At 42.8% G+C, this 18,053-nt stretch overlaps 1 protein-coding gene across 1 annotated transcript; it reads right to left on the reverse strand.

Annotated features, from left to right (window-relative positions):
• Positions 1-13,654: 13,654 nt before the first annotated feature.
• On the reverse strand, positions 13,655-16,258 carry SLITRK4 (SLIT and NTRK like family member 4). Its single transcript, XM_047081798.1, has one exon. It carries the CDS (start codon positions 16,256-16,258, stop codon positions 13,655-13,657), a length of 2,604 nt encoding a protein of 867 aa, XP_046937754.1.
• Positions 16,259-18,053: the final 1,795 nt, after the last annotated feature.

The following is an 18,053-nucleotide window of genomic DNA, read 5'->3' on the forward strand; positions in this document are numbered from 1 at the left end:
TGGCAAGAAGGTTGGGGTAGACAGTGAATTTTCCTTAGTAAGAGTGGCTTTTTTTGTTTTTTTGGCCATTTTTATTTTGATACCAGTGGAGGCTGAAATAGAAACCCAGTTTTAAGTCAGAGTAACGCTCCTTCTCTTCACTCTGTCGCTATTTCATCCACAGGGTTGTAATCACTGAGACCCAAGTGCAACCGACTGGACCACCCAGCCTGTCGCTTTATTTCCAAGACGAACAACAGAGCCACGCTCCAAGCATGAGCTCTGTTCACGGAAAGGTGACAGTTCGCCAGGGGCCTCCTTCCTCAGATGGCAGAGCAGACACGCACACAAAGCGACACGGAAACGGACTGTTCCTTATAGAGAAAGAAGAAAACTGGGCAAGGGAGGCAAAGAAAGAAATGAAATGACACCGTCCCTGGCGCCTGAAACCTGCGGCTGGGGCGAACTGGAATCCATAAAGACCTCATGTAGAAATTGCTAGGAGGGTGCAGAGACTTCGCCTGGAATGGAATGGTTGAGAGCTGTTTTTACAAACCTGCAGTACCCAGTTCTTTCATCCTTGAGATGCCTGAAAAGAATGAGAACAGCACGGGTCTCGGCCACAAAAGCTGCGTCTGAGCTTTAGGAGGGTGCGATCGCCAACAGAAGCCTGCCCAGCTTTCAAGGTTTCAAAAACAATAACCTCAAACTCCCTCAAGGGCTCTGCTGAGCTACAAGGAAATGCGAACTCTTGCACCTAATTGAGAAAACACCTTGACTTCCTTCCTTTCTAATTCAGAGTGGAGATCAACAGCCAGGAATGCACGCCAGTGCGTGGTTTAGTCTCACTCTGCGGCATAACCACGAGGTGAGACTTTCGCCCCAACAGGGCCAAACTTCTGCATTAAGGGAAAGGTTGCTGCCGTGAACCATCTGAGCGGCAAGATCTTTGAAGGAAGGACGAGGTCTCGTCCGTTCACTTTCCAAGCATGTACCTCAGCACCTGGCACGCAGTGTTTATTCACCCCCGCGTCCACCTATTGGAGAACTTACTGGCAAGCGTGGCGGGGTCCGAAGCAGGCTCCAGGCTCCGAGCTGTCACGTCAGCACAGAGCCCGACACGGGGCTCGAACTCCTGGACCTCGACATCACGACCTGAGCCGAAGTGGGACGCTTAACCCACTGAGCCAGCCACCCAGGCGCTTCTACTTGAATTTAAAGAATACACTGTACTGAGGCAATGTTGCCCTGGCGGGAGTAGAGTTTTCCTGGCGGAATCTGCTCCAATTCAAAGCCCACAGCAACCAGCTGAAGCGCCAAGATCCCCACACTGGTTCCTCATCCCTGGGGGGCAGCACCACTGGGCATAACGCCTCTGAAAAATGGCCGGCGTGTGGTGACCTTCCGTGACAGCCCACCCCTCGTGCCCTCTGGTGCCGTCTCTAGGTACTCAGTTTGACCTCCTGCCCCGGATATGACCTTGCTGCTGGCCTTGCTCTTCGCATACCTTCCCCCCCGGAACCCCGAAGTCTTCCTTGCACTGACCTTTTGCCACCACTTTGCCCAGCGTCCTGGCCCTCGTTCTCGTCTCATTTCTCAGACTATCTCCATCTGTGGATTCTGTGTTCTGTCGGGGCATGGAGTCCCACAGCTGTTCCGACATCTGCCTTGGATGCGATCCAAGTGGGACTGGTACCAGCAAAGCCTGGTGAGATAGCGCTGATGTCTCTCGGCAACGCCGGACGCGGCCGGTCACCCCATCCTTCTTGAAACACTCTTCTCTGCGCTCCCGGGGCCCCACAGCCTCCTGGTTTTCCCTCTAGCTGTCTGGTTCCAATTTCTCTTTTTGTCTTGCAGGTGCTTTCTCTTCCAAGTTGCCACAACAGGAGAGGGTCTCACCATTTAATATAAATAAGAATAGCCCGGAAAGCGTAAAATGCACGTTCTCGGCGGGCCCTGCCCACAGATATTCTGGTTCAGAAGGGGTCTGAGAGTCTGAATTTTTACAAGAGGCTCAGGCGATTTGGACACAGTTGATGCACGGGTCATACCGAAAGCCGGAGCTTGACACAGCTACAATCATTGCTGGGCCTTGTTTTTGCTTTCCTTTATGATTATTATTTTTGGTCGGGGGAGGGCTTGTTCTTTCATTCTCTGACCCCCTTCTGTGACCTTCGGTGTCAATGACAGCAATGCTCAAGGCTGTCTCCGGCTTAAGCTTCTCCTCAGAGCCCCTGTGGGCCCGAGGGACCCACCTACCTGGCAACCGGAAGGCTGCAGCCATTTCAGAGTCCCCCAGAGTTCCGCATCGCGGTGAATGGCATCTTCCTCGCCCCAGCTGCTCGTGGCAGAGGACTCCGGGAATCCTCCTTGCCTCCCCTGTCACCCTTGACTCACATATCCAGTGTATTGGTGAGGCCCGCAGAGTCTACATTCAGAATACAGCCCACAACCCACTGACCTCGATGCTTTATGAACCTCCACTTACTTTCCAAATCCCCTGTTAGAATCCTTATTGGCTACAGCCCCTCCACGCGACAGCGGCAGGGTGGACCAGCTAGAGCAAGGACCACGTGTGGCCCTCGAAGCCTCACGTATTCGCTCTCCGGCCCTTTGCGCGATGAGTCTGCCCAGCCCTGGTCTGGTCTCTGCCTACCTCACCGGCACCATATAATGAGCTAATTCCCACATTTAGGGTCTTAGCCTGCGTTGCTCGCTCAGTTTTATTTTATTTTATTTTTTTAATTTTTTTTTTCAACGTTTATTTCTTTTGGGGACAGAGAGAGACAGAGCATGAATGGGGGAGGGGCAGAGAGAGGGAGACACAGAATCGGAAACAGGCTCCGGGCTCCGAGCCATCAGCCCAGAGCCCGACGCGGGGCTCGAACTCACGGACCGCGAGATCGTGACCTGGCTGAAGTCGGACGCTCAACCGACTGCGCCACCCAGGCGCCCCGCTCGCTCAGTTTTAAATATTTGTCTTTGGGAGAGCGGAAGCAGGGGAGAGGCGGGGGGGGGGGGGGGGGGGGGCGGGACAGGACAGAGGATCTAACAGCGGGGTCTGCACTCACAGGCCGACAGCAGTGAGCCCGATGTGGGGCTCAAACCCACAAGCTGCGAAATCATGACCTGAGCCACAAAGTCAGCAACTAAACGACTGAGCCACTGGGTTAACCCGCTCCCTCCATTGTAAATGCTCTGCCCCAACCCCAATCTTCAGTGACTCATTTGAACTCGCTCTTTAGGTCTTTAATTTTAATATCCTTTCCACAGGACGGCCTTAACTGATTCCCTCTCCTCCCCACTCTGGTATGAATAAGCTTGAATGAATGAAAGCCACTTGCGGGACATCCATGGGTCTTTAGGAGTAGGTTTAAACCGGTCTGCCAGTTCCAATCGATCTGAGCTACGCGTCTGACTGATACAAAGGGAGGTCTCAGTCCATTGTTAGTTACAGGCCTGAAATGCCACCGTTTGTTCCAGTAACATGGTCTCCTCCTCTGCTCCTCAGTATCTTCTCTTACAAGAGTATTAACATACTAATATACATGTGAATTAGCTGCAATGTGGATTTGGTATGTGAATGTGAATCAGCTGGAAAGAAAAGCATTAAACAGCATCAGAATTTTACTAGGGGTGGGGAGGTTCCTCTTGGAGCACTTGGCCACCGGCACGAAAGAGGATGTTTGGATAAGGAGCCATAGGGCTGCACAGGGTGAAGTGGGGGCATCGATGGGCATGGGGGGAAGAGACAGGGGGAGGCCAGAGAAGGTCAACGGGCTTTGCTCTAATAGCCATCGTAATGTGCCAGCAACAAATCAAACTAAATATTTTTATTCTCTTCTATTCTTCTCTACTTAAACATTAATTAGGCAGAGGTGGTTTATACATTTAACAATGTGGCCATTTAGAAGTGAAGTAGGATTCTTGGGGCCCCTGGGTGGCTCAGTCGGTTGAGCATCCGACTTGGGATCAGGTCGTGATCTCGTGAGTTCGAGCCCCATGTCGGGTTCTGTGCAGAGCCTGGAACCTCCTTCGGATTCTGTGTCTCCCGCTCTCTCTGCCCCTCCCCTGCTCATGCTCCGTCTCTCTCTGTCAAAAATAAAATAAACATTAAAAAAAAATTTTAGAAGTGAAGTAGGATTCCAAAGTGTGAAACTGCTAATTTTGAACGGATTGCTAAGCAGTACCTGAAAGAATACTCTTTGTGATTAAAGGGATCAGCAAATGCACTGTGCCACTTTTAAGGGGACCCTGGCTTATGGTACCAAATCTGAGTTGCATTTCAGAGTGATCTTGGATGTATTTGAAATCTCTAAAAACTAACAGCACCCAATGAACAACCAAAACCCTTGAGGTTTGGAGCTTTCTTTCTTTCTTCTTACTTTCTTTCTTAAATGTTTACTTCTTTATTTTTGAGAGAGAGAGCAAGCAATCAGGGGAGGGGCAGAGAAAGAGAGAGAGAGAATCCCAAGCAGGCTCTGCACTGTCAGCGCGGAGCCCGATGCGGGGCTCGAACTCACAAACCATGAGATCATGACCTGAGCCGAAATCAAGAGCCAGACACTTAACCAACAGCCACCCAGGTGCCTCTCTTTCTTCTTCTTCTTCTTCTTCAAGAAAACTTTGTCTCTATGGAATGAAATTGAAATGAGTATTTCTGAGAGTATTTTCTTTTGTAATTCAGGTAATTTGTAGTTGCTATTCTTTATATAGTCTGTTGAGCTGTAGCCTGAATTAAAATGCTTTCAAATACTTTTCAATTCTATCTAATTGAGGGTAAAGAGTAAAAAAATAGACCCAACCCTAATCAGAGAAGATGATGTCACAAAAAAAGTAACCCTTGTGTTGCACTTGGCAGGCTCAAGAAATAAGCTCAAAATTGAAATGGAGGACTGAAATAATAAACACAAGCACATCTTATCATTGCTGCTGTGAGGTTGTTACTACAGTGCCGTCTTCAGTGCGATGTACAAAGGAGGCTGCTTTTCCCTTTGGGAAAAAAATCAAATAGCAGGGACTATGCGTTTTGGAATGCTGACGCAAAATGAAAACACAAAAAATGAGGGGGACACATATGTCTCTTCTAAAATGATGCTTCATCCCTAACCAGTAATTGGGGTTATTGATTTGTTATTCTAATATCCAGAAGATATCATCTATTTGTAATGAAGCTACGATGGGTCAAGGATGTGAATGTTGGGGACAAAATACATACTTGATGGTTTTGACTCGCTTGACAAATGACTTTTAGTATATAAACCGGAGAAGTATCTTCCTCCAAGATCATCTAGTCCAAGCTTGCGTTCAAATACATTTTCTTGAATAACATCCATCCTCCTTGTCAAAACCATTCTCACTTTGGATGCTTGCACGGATAAAGAACTCTGTATTTTGAAATCTAGCTCATTCCAGTTATGGGCTGCTGTAAAACCTTATGGAAAATATCCTTATGCTACGTTGGAACGTCTCCCTGAACCTCACCCACAGATCCTCATTCTCCTCTTTGGAACTTCCAAATAGAACAGCATAATGGAAATAGCATGGTCCTGTGAGTCAGGAGAATCAGGCTGTAGACCAGACTGGTCTTCGTATGTTACTTGACCTTGGACAAGTCACCTGCCCTCTCCAGCCCTAGTTGCTCTTCCAAAAGAAAAGGAATCGGGATGAAATGATCTGATTTGCAAATTCGAGGAGTAGGTATACACCAGTCTTCCTGTGATGGTTCTTAAACTTTGGAGATGACTATTTACCTACAGGCTTTTGCTTTAACCCTATTCTAATAACCTCCAAGACAAATAAAGACCGGTTCATTCTACAGCAAGAATGCTGCGGTAGAAACTGGCCTTCTCTAGTATGTTTATATTCAAATGAGCAGCTGAAATCAGATACGCATTTGAGATCAAATAACCAAGTGAGTGCTCACACATTCTACACTGCAACCCCATCTAAGCGACCAAGATGATTGTGCAGAGAATGGAAATGTTGTTTAGGAACTGAGTCCCACTTCCCTTATAATGCACATACTGAAACCTACAAAAAGCCGACAGGTTCAAAGCAAGGTAATCTACCTTGATGTCATTTTAATAAAATGCCTGCATTTTGGTTCTCTCACAAACCCTCTTTTCCAGAGGACAGACTACTTCTCTTCTTAATCCTGATGGTTTTATCCAGTTTCCAATACACATCTCTGTGTAACTGCTTAGTTACATATAGAAAAAAAAATGCTTTGTGAATTTTCATGGTGAGAATTGATACAGCAGCGTTTCAGCAGCTGTGCCAAATCTGAGCAAACGACTATTTGCTGAAATAGTGCAGGAGAAAAAAAACAGCCATGTTTACGGCAACACATGGCAAACCTGCCCACATGTCAGCAATAATGAACTTCTTTAGTTATTGCGGGGACCCCAGAGTGCAAGCTGATTTCTTTGAGTCCAGCTCAGGAGTTAAAACACGGTTCTCCGATTCCAATGCAAAGGCGATCCAAAACGCAAGACATATCTTCCGAAAGTTGGCTCCCCCCGCCCCAGATCATTCACTCTCATCTCCTTATAATTATTTTTGTGTCAGCAGGACTTCCTTTTTAAATCCATCACTTACTGTACTAAATTTTCTATATTTCTGGAAGTTATAGAAGGAAATGAGCAGATAGAAGTGTGATGATTCTTTCTATAAATAACTGTGAGTTTCCAGGATGGAATGATATTCCACTCTGAAGGGGAGCTAGGCATAAAACAACTAGTAGCTGTTGGGGGCTGGGAGACGACTCGTAAAGAAAAACAAAAGAGAGCAACGTGGCAAATATATTCAATTGAAAAGCTCCCTGGGTGTGGTAATCCTACAATGGCAAATATATGCTTGGACATAGGATCCTAGATTATTCTGTGTATTGCCACTAACGACCAAACAGCAGTGAGAAAAACATTTCCCTGAGCTAGCCTGTGCCATAGATGATGCTGGCTGTTCATAGCAGCAGAAGAGAAGAATTTCCAGCAGGGAGGAGTTGGCAAATGTGATACATCCTGCTATGGAACAAGGAGACCCATGGCAGAGACATGGCTTCCCGGGGGGTTCTTGCAGGAAATGGCTTTTGAAATATGCACTTGGTAATTTGTATTGAAATCCAATTGCTGAAAACAAACCAAACAGCTTAGCAGCTTTAGGAACCCAAATGTCTGTATCGATTTATTTTGCTCCCTATCAAAATTCATTATATGTACCACGCGTGTTTCCCTTCTTGTTCTTATTAAACACAGATACTGCTTTTTGTTTTCTACAGCTAGAGCTCTACCAGGAGGCCCTGATACCGGTTACCCCGTGATGTCAGTTATCCCAGCAAACTATTCCATGGGAGTGGAGAAGGTAAAGCAGTTGTTCACTGGCTGGCCAGTGAATTCCTTGAAAACATGAATTCCTAGCGTTGTGTTGATATGTCCCGGATTTCACATATATTTACAAGAAATAAAGCGGAGACAGAGAATAAGGAGAAAGAAGTCTCAGATTTCATATATATTGCCGTGATTCTTGTTCAGTACTCGGATTCTGAGTTCTGATAAGCAGACATCGTCTCGTTTTTTTCTCTGAATACTCCTTTGGCCTTATGCTCCCGGATCTTAACCCAGGCACAGGCCTCTTTGGTCAATAATTTGCATCGGACTTGTTTTGTTTTTTTTTTTTTTAACTCCCATGTTTCTAATCAAATCCTTACCCCGGGGTTATTTTGGATCTAGATGTCTCTACACAGTTCTCTGAATAATATTTGTGGGTAATCATATTAGCGGCAGCATCGATATGTACCTTGGTTGGCTACCTGGGAATTACATACTTAACAGATTAAAGGATGATAATGAGGATAAAGTTAACAAGGAAAATCAAAACCAAATCTCAAGACACTGGATACTACTGAAATCCCAAGTTTCCGTTTAAAGTGAAGAGAAGAAGAAAAAAAAATAAATAAATAAAGTGAAGAGAAGAGCAAGACACTTATCGTTTGGGCTGCAGTACCTACTTGGATTTGGTGCATCTAGGTAGTCAAGGCAGAGACCTTTTATTTGTTTGTATCAACTAATTCCCTTAGGACATAATTCACTATTTGTGTGTATTCCTGTGTGTGATTCCTGTGTGTGTTGTGGGGGGGGGGGGGTGGTGGTGAGGGAGGGACTTAGACCCGGCCTATTGTTTTGTTTTGCTTTGTTTTTCTTGTCGACCTGGCCTATTGTATAAACTAACAAAACAACGGCATGGGCTAAAAACCAAATCATTTGCATTTCTTCTTGATGTTGAGCTTTGCCAATTTCGCACTAATAAACACACTAAATGGCTACAAATATGACCTATTAAGAAAAGACTTTTATTAGTGAAAACAGCATTAAAATAACTGAATAGCAACTCCAGAATTTTACCACAACGGTTCGGTTTACATGAAACAATAATGGAAATATACATTGCAATTCTTAGTCGGGAGAATTGAGCTTACTAGGATTTTCAAAGGCTTCCACGAGCAGTAGCCACTGCACAACATGGCTTCCTCGGGTTGTTAACCAGCGGCCTAGGACACGATCCAGTATTTGCCAACCAAGAGAAATGCGTTGTTCAGAAACTTTGGACGACGACTATTTCCTTTCTATAGCTAATGTGAAATTCTTCCCTGGATCTCGGCGCTACAGTCAATGGATCTGATAATTATTACGATTTAATGAAAAACCTGAATCTTTTCATTCTCGATAGCCAGTATTTGGCCCTTTCATATAAATAAGGGAGACAGCACAGTTTGCCTTCCTTGATTCCCCTTCTAAAGTGCAATCTTAACAACCAGTGGAAACTAAGACAAAACAAAATTCAAAATTAGATTAAGGGCAGTTTTGTCCAAAAATGAGGTTTTAAAACTCACTTAACCTCCCGTTTGCTTTTAATTTAACAAAGGACAGAGCCTCAGCATATCCAAAATCGAGGGTTAGCAATTATCGGGTGAATTTGATATGTGTTGCCAGTTATTCCCGGTAAGTGAAGCCACAAACAGGATATTTTAGTTCAGCCCATCTGACCATAGTGACTAATTGAATGAGCACTGGAAATGAAGCCAAACCTTCATCTGATACGGCTTGTCCACATAACTGAGTGGCTGGGACCCAAAGCCCTATGCTCAGTAACTCACAAAGAACTAAAAAGTCACACAATCACGGGATGTATACCCTGTGACACGGAAAACATTTCGCCCGAAAGCACTTGTATGTGCTATCCATGCTGTTGACTTCTTCAGCATAGCTAGGTATAGGCTTAAGGCCACAATACTCTTAGTTTATATTCTCTGTTTCCCTCTCTCTTTACGTCTCTTCCCCTAAGGAAACGTGCCTCCAGTTCACTTTATTGGTCTGTTTATAATCTTTGCTGGACATGATTGGCCTCAAATTAACCATAATGCACTCAGTTCATTTTTTCTCGACCATAAAACTCTGGTAAAGTGATGGATTGGTGATTTTGATCATCTTTGAAAGAACCAAATAAAAATCACAATCCACCCCATAAATGGGCAACTAACTTGTAACCTGCCAGGCTGGCCGTGGATTATAGAGGTTCTAAAGTTTTTCTAAACATATTTTAATAGTTAAGACTGAATATTAATATCTGCTTATCTGCAGTTACGTCAGATTCCAACTGATTCATGGGAATGGGCTGTCAGGGGAAAGGAAGACAGATTGCAAAGATGTTTGGGGGGGGAGAAAGCATCTCTTAACATAGATTTGTCAATTAAGTTTAATACAAACAGTTTTCTAAAGCTCTGTATCTTACCCTCAAATCTAGGTGAAAAGACCAATTTGGTTACTATTTTATTTCCTCTGAAAGATAATGGAAAGATAAATATATTTCACAAACTGTGGCTTCAGAAATACCATTCTAGCAAACAATTTTATTAATACTTCCATAAAAATGGCATTTAATAAATTCTGTCTAATACCTTGACGCTATTAAAAGCAAGCAAAAGTCATTAAAACAGTTTCTTTCTGTGATTTACATTAGCTTTTATAGAACTGCTTGATTTTCATCTTATAAACTAACCTAAAATACTAATAACCAAATCAGGGTAAAAACAATACAATGTGTTTTCTTTACTTTATTTCAAAATAGTGATTATAAATACATTCTTGATATATTTTCTCCCCAGCTCTTTGGATGCGACAACAATAACAAAAAAAAAAAAAAAACCAAAAAAACTCACTGTGCTCATTTCATACAATGTCAAGTACAAATCATGCAAAAGATATCATAGATTAATATTACTGCCATACATTTCTAGATGTGTTCTGTTATTTCTGCAGTACCCACTGACGTTACTCATGAGGCCATGCCCTGTGTAATTTATGCATCCTTATGGCTTAAAGAAATGAAACATTTTTAAAAAGCAACAAAAGAAAGCCGGTCTTAAATGATCTTCTAATTAATATATTTATTCAGAATGGAAAACTAAACATAGAATATAAATCGCCTTATAGACTTGAATCACTGTATTTTAATAGCTGCTTTCTCATAAAATTACACAAAGATTTACTTTTCAAGAATTGAATCATCTTTATTGATTTCATAAAAAAATAATTTAAAACTTGATTTATATTACACAGACATAATATATTATCTCAACCCCTCCACTAATTTCACAGGATCTAATCTTCTCTGCAACCGTTCTAACAGAGTCCGAGCACATGATACGATGCCAAGAAGCCCATGATGTGTCAGACCACATTAGAAGTGAGCACTTCTTGGATTTTCTAGATCAGAATCGAATTCTACTAAAGATGCTGTACTGACGTATATATCACTCCTCAAGGGGTTAAACTAACATCAAGGTTATAGTTGAAGCCAACAAAATGTAGATACGGTATTTTAACTGCTCTTGTACTCAACTCAAAACTTATGCCTAACTACATTATCATAAAATGTACAAGTAGAACTAATGAGAGGCAGGTGCAAAATAGTATACACTGTATAATGTAGGCACAATGACTTCAGTTAAGGAAAATAGATCAGCCTTAACCAAGGATTTGTTACTGTCATTCACTTACAATTAAAACCTCCAAATAATCACACACATTTAAATTACTCTTGAAAGAAAGTGGAACATTTATACCTCTCAGCGGAAGAGTTTGAGATAGCCAATATGCTACAGCAAGCTTTAAGATGGCGGCAGGTCCTCTCGCCATTGACAGTTGCAGAAACCTTGAAACATCTTCAAAGCCTCGCCACACTGAATAAAAGGCATCGTCCCAATGACCTATTATCCCCAGATCATGGATTGAGCTTCCGGTTCCTCCTGTAAGTGTCTACTTAAGATTCCTCAATCCATACTTTATTGACAGGATAAACTAAAACACTTTCTTTGAAGCTTTTGCATCTTTATCCTGTCAGTATGCATTAGGAGCCCTTTAATCCATGGATGCCTGCAAGCATGGTAATGGCATATTAAAAGTCCTTACGAAACTAGATGAAAACACGCTGTTGGGCACACATCTTCGTGTCTTTTCTTTCAAGATCAGAAAGCAAGTATTTGTTTGTATTTTTTTTAATATTCGTATAAAGTTTTCACAGACATCGTCATGAAAATTAAAATTACACATTAAAGTTTTAAGAGCACCAGCACATACATATGGAGACGATTTTTTTGCTATTTAAAAAAAAAAATCTCCAAATTATCTATATGTACGCACATACACTCAAATACACACACGCGCGCGCGCACACACACACCGTCTAAGAATGCCAAGTTTGTTTGTTTTATCTCGGAACAAACATATAAAGCCCTGAAATTAGTACTTAATAAAGGGACTACTGTTACAACTTTAACCACAGTATCATTTTGGAAGCTGCACCAAAACATCTGCCACTTGAAGTTCGCGAAGAAGAATGTCTATGTTTACCTTCTTGGTCATCTTACTGATTAACACAGTAATTATACATATGCAGGCAGGCCAAGAAGGTAATGCATTTCGGGATGTCACTTTGCTAATTGGGAGCTCCTACAAATGTTCAGATGTCTCCCATTACCAAGTCCTCCTCCGTTCCTTTGACCAATTTTGACTTCGAAGTTAACAAGCAAGTTAACACAAGTTTGCACAAGCAAACACAGCGGCATATCGTTTGTAGTTGCAGACTGTGAACCCATCGGAGACCAAGGAAAGCATTTTCCAGTGTGGCTCTGATAGCCGACACTACCGGGATGTTCACGGCTCTACTGGATTATCTGATCGTAGTCGAACGATGACAGGACAGGATACTGATGCGGACAGGATATCGCGATTAACCTTACTCATTAATTCTGTCAATATTTGTAGTGAAAACTATTTGATGTAAGCTCGTAGAATCCTGAAAAGCAAGACAACTGATGGCAACTAACAACTGCCCCAGACACGATACTATAAAACTAAGGAACCTATTTTAAAATGCACAGTTGGTAACAAATCTGCAGATAATATGCTGAATTCTCAAGAATAGCACAGAACTGGTTTTTAGTTTTATTTTTTTGTCTTTTTGTGTTTTTGTGTTTTTTGTTTCGTTTCTAAATGATACCTGATCACAATGTCCAGAATATTTCTGTACACATAAGCTTCGGTTTCAGTTTGGTATATTTTTTTTCTGTCTAGATTTATACTTACTGATAAATTCCCTGTGATCAGGAAAACAAGTCAGGCATATTAAATACATATTAAGGAGTACATATTTTCCTATTTAGTATACAAAGTACTTCATAAATATGAATTATGTTACAAAAATAGCTTTGGGTGCGCTCACACGGTAAGCACTTTAAGGATTGTGGGTATTTCACAGAACCGAGAACAAACTCTAATGTTAGTTTAATTTGAGCCTTGTTTAATTCTGATAAACATCATGTATTTCTTCAGATCACCACAAACGCTACGGAACTCACGTTGATTTTTTTTTCTTTTAGGTTTTATGTATAGACAGGTAATGCTTAAAGTGTTCAAATTTATTTTATAGTTATGTAATGCATGGTATATTTTAAACAAATATTTGCACAATTTAACATTATAAATCCAGCGGTTTCAAGATGCAGGCCATAAAGTTTACCAATTTTACAAATACTATCGAATGTTCTCTCTTTGCATGCTTTTTTTTTTTGTTTGTTTTGTTTTGTTTTGTTTTTGTCTTTTTTTGTTGTTTTTTTGTTTTTTTGGTTTTTTTGTGTTTTTACTTTTCAGATCATCTTTACGCAGAATTGTTACAATGCCACGAATCGAAAGGATTATTCCAGTTCCACCAACCTAATCTACGTGCAAAATGAAAGACCCAGCTGAGGTACAAACACTGGTACCAGTTTTCTTGAGTCTGCTCTACAAAGCACAAAGAGACGAAGGTTTTGCATTGGGGTACAAAACAGATTTGCCTCTTGAGGTTAAATTCAGTGTTTTATGTATATAAAGCATCCCTTTGGCAATAGAGTTTGCAGTATCCCCACAGGACTCCACAGTATAGGTTTTATGTAGTAAAATCTATTAAGGAAATTCTCTTCTACCGGACACATCTTTTGCAGCTACAGTTAATGAGACACCCTTGGAAACACCTGCCTCTATGCCTATTGATAATATAGTATTTGGAAGTCAGGAGTCAACAAAAGGCACTTTCATCGTTAAATAAATGTCCTCTGTATGAAGTAAGACTGCATGACCTAGATCTTGTTCAAAGCTGTCTGCTCCTCAAGGACCTGTAGGTAGTCGGGGGAACTCTGGAGTTTTGCCTTCAGTTCAAAATACTCGCTGGTCTTCCTTTGTTCCACGACAATTTTACTGTGGTTGCCGCCTATCAGCGACTTCTTGGTTTTTTTGTCTTGTTGTTTTTCCGGATAGCGGATCTCGAAGCCGCTGACACCTATGCTGTTGTACTCCTTTTTGCTTTCAAGAAAATTCTGGATAAACACATTGGAATCCCTGCTCGGGAATAATTCATCCAGCTCGTCGATGGTGCTCAGTCTCTTCCTACTGTCTGCATGTAACAAATCTTTCTCCTTGTCGGCCACGTTCCTCATAGTGACTTTCTGTCCCGGCGGGTCCGAGAACATGAACCCGGTTTCGGACTCTTTCAAACCACAGGTGTGGCTCTTGCTCATCTGTTCTATGGTTTGTGGAATGAAAGCTTCTGTGCTCAGTCCGTCTTTTTTGTTGGTCTTGTGATCGTGTTTCCTGAGCTGCAGCTGCATGGAGCCACACTCCGGGTTCCCCAGGCCTTCGTGCTTCACGGTGGGCTTCTTGTTCCGTCGCAGCACAAAAACAAGAAGGCAAAAAGCAACAAACACTGTTAAAATGAGGACCACCAAGATGCTCAAGATTAAAATAGACAGAGGCACTGGGCCACCGGGAGGACTTCGAATGGGACCCAGCGGGGTGGTGAACGTAACGGCAGGTGCGGGGCTCGTGAACGGCGCGGATGGCTTGTTTAAGAGTTTGGGGCACAAGATTTCATTTTTGAGGGACTTCAGTTCAATGTTGGCAAACTGGACGGGTGTCTCACACTTCAGTTCCTTCACCACGATGCCGTCATTCAGCTTCTCCAGCCACAGCTTTAATGCCACCAAGTCACAAGTGCAGTCCCAAGGGTTGCCCTCCAAGTCAATCTGCGTCAGAGACTGCAGCTGATCGAGGACCCCGCTGACGGGCAAGTACATGAACTTGTTGTTCCGCAGGTTCAGTCTCGCCAGGGGCGCTCCAGAAAAAATGTAAACAGGCAGGCTCTTTAAGAGATTGTTGTTTAAATACAGCAATTGCAAATTGGGCATGGAGTCGAAGGTGCCTGCTAAGATCTCCTTAATCAGATTGTATTCCAAATACAGATACTGCAGGTTACGAAGGCCCGAAAATATTTCGGGGTAGAGTCTCTCAATCTGATTGCCGTTGAGATACAGCCTGCGTAAATTAGTGAGATTGTGGAATACGTCGCCCTTGATCGCCGTAATCTGATTGCTGCCTAAATGGAGCAAATCCAGTCCTTCAAACTCGGCGAAGTCTGAGACGTCCACGTCTCTGATGCTATTGCCGTTGACGTGCAACTTCTTGGCGTTTAAAGGTTTCGGGACCAGTTCAGACATGGACTGTATATTTTTCTCTTGGCAGTTGACGCTCAGTCCCAAGTCCGAAGGATGGGTTTTGCAAAAGCAAGGTGCTGGGCAAGGCGTAAGAGGAGGCACCCTCGTTTGGTAAGACACGATCTGACTGAGATTGCGGTTGGAGAGGGATTTGCCTGCCACGATTCCAGAGATCTTGGAAGGGTTTGTCGTTTTCGGCGGTTTGGTCACTAATCTGTGTAAAGACGTTTGGGTAGTGTGGCCATTGGGAGTGGTGAAGCCATTCTCCAGCTGAGACGGAGGCAAGATTCGTACATCAAAATCACTGCCCGTGCCCATGGGGCATAATTCTTGTTTGTTGGTTTCTTTTAAAAGCCTTCCATATAAGTCACTGGGCGTTTCGCAGATAGCTTCTCCTATGTAAATGTTATATGGCATGTTCTCCAGCCAGGCTTTTAAAGGCAACAAATCACAGCTGCAGTTCCAAGGATTGTCTTCTAGTTGCAGTTCGACAACGCGGCCTATGTGTTCCAGAACCCCGATATAGGGGAGCTTCTGGATCCTGTTCCCTCGTATATCCAGGTGGGTCAAAGATGCGAATCGGAAAATATTATCAGGAAGGAATGAAATCAGATTGTCATTAAGAATGAGAACTTTCAGTTTGTGGAGTTTATTGAAGGCTCCTCGTTCAATATACTTGATTAAATTGTAGTCAGCCTGGAGATACTCCAAGTTCTCTATGCCAAGGAAAGTGTCAGCTCGGAGAATCTTTAATTCGTTGTTGTTCAAGTGCAACTGCTTTAATGCACTGAGCCCAAGAAAGGCTCCTCCCTCAATGTTCTGCAGTTTATTATTTCCCAGCTGCAGGGATACTGCGTGTGAAAAATTCAAGAATGTATTCGGATAGAGGATATTTAAAAAATTGTTTTGGAAGTTGAGGTGATAAAAATTAGACCAGGGTGGTTTCAGCTGATTTGGTCTGTAGACTGAAACCTTCTCACAGTTGACATAGAGCACGTTCTCGACTGACACGCAGGAGCACACATTGCAAATTTCCACCGATATGTCAGAATCTGCATTTGTCGAAGAAATCAGGGCTGACAAAATCAGAAAGAGCCAAAGAAACATCTTCTGGCAATCAGCAAACAACTTTATGCTTCTGAATAAAGAGAAACAATCTAAAAAATAAAAAGAAAACATTTTTTCAATGATCATTACTTGAAAGATTATTTGTGTCTACATCATACCATAGTGAACACATGGCTGTAATCATCAGCTTTGTATTTTTCTGCAAGTCCTCTCACTCAGTTGAACAATAATCAGCAGAAATGCCACACGTTTTATTTCCACACGTGGGGTTTATACACATTTTACGTGTGCACAACACACAACAAACAACAGGAAAAAAAAGCCTCGATCGTACGTAAACCTTAACAATCTGAAAATCTTTTCTCTACGTGGACCGTCACATTCTGCCCCCCGAACACAGACCTGTGGCAACTCTACTGACCTATCCCAGACCATCCACTGTGCCTTTTGTAGTCTGCACCACAAAGGCATTTCCACCTGTAGAAGTCTACTCTCTGGGCTTCGGTTAGATAAGAGGCCAAACAGAGGAGATATTAGACCCCTGGGTTCGGTGGAGGATGGCCAAGCCAGGATTGGGTTGCAGTAGAGGGGACAGTCACAAGATCAAGGTAGAAGGAGCCCTAGGAAGAGATTCGCCTGAGCTTCGGCCCACAGGTAAGCACCCTGCCATGAATCAGTTCACTCTTGTACATGGCTGCCTTAAAAAACACGGATGACCCAGTGAGGTTCTAGAAAAATAACCCAGTAGGAAATGACCAAAATTTTTATTTCAAGTAAATACACCGTATCTAGTCTTTTGTCAGTCATCTCCCAAACTGGGGACGGGGTGGGGGGGGGGGCTTTTGTCCCTGGGTCCCTGAGAATAGGAGAGAAACCTGCCTGCTCCTGCACTGCCTAGCTGATGTCTAGACAGCTCTCCCACCCCAAGAACAGGCTCTCCTGCCTACCTGGCCCACTTCTACTCCTTTACACGCCATTTTGAACCCAGGTCCGACTGACACTTGGCTCAGATGCTTATCTCCTTCACTTTGACCACCGACTAGCACTGCTGAGGAAGAGGAGTTTACAGGCTACAATCCTTGAGTGGGTTTATCTGCAGCACCAGATACATTTAGTCCAATAAATGTTTCTCCTAAAATCATCACTTCCCAACATCCCCTCCCAGTCTCACCACTCCATGTCTCTGTCTATAAACAAATCACGAATCGCTTAGTGGAGTTTAATGCTTCGCAAATTAACCCGTTGTAGCCAATTCCTGAAATACTGCATGCATGTACACACATATGCAATGCTTCATGGAAAAGAGTGAAAGGAAAAACAAGCACCGTGTATTTTATTGATGCAATTTTAGCCATGTGTGTCTTTTCCATCTTGCATGGGAAGCTGGCTGTAATTTCAATATGGTTACCACCAAATATGAATAAAATAAATAAATTACCCAGGAACCCACCATGAGGGAATGATACAAAAAAGTGTCACACAGAAACTCCTTTGTTTATTTTGCCCACGAGGAATCAGCTAGTGGTAAAACCAAGCATGTCTCAAGGTAGGCAATCCATTAGCCACGACCCAGAAAGATGTGCATTTTAAATAGTTTGGTTCAGGATACAGCCAGCACCGCCGAGATGATCCTCGCTTGCCATATAGACACGCATTTCCCCTATTCACCCTGAGAGTTTGACTGGCAGTGCAAAAAGAAGTCATAAATTCTTAAGTATGACATCATCCAAGCCAACTTTCATTGTAAAATCAAAATTTCACATGATCGTTTTGCCTTCCTATAGATGTGGTTTTCAACAGCTATTCTGGTTCAGTTGAGTCATTTCTTGTTACTACACCCCCCAACCAAAAATCAACCGAACTAAAAACAAAACAAAACAATAAGAACCCCGAATAACCTGAATTCAGTACAAAAACAAGA

Source organism: Lynx rufus, unplaced genomic scaffold, assembly GCF_022079265.1.
Source record: "Lynx rufus isolate CCGP_SWC_20201006 ecotype Redwood Valley unplaced genomic scaffold, mLynRuf1.p SCAF_19, whole genome shotgun sequence".
Lineage (NCBI taxonomy): Eukaryota > Metazoa > Chordata > Mammalia > Carnivora > Felidae > Lynx > Lynx rufus.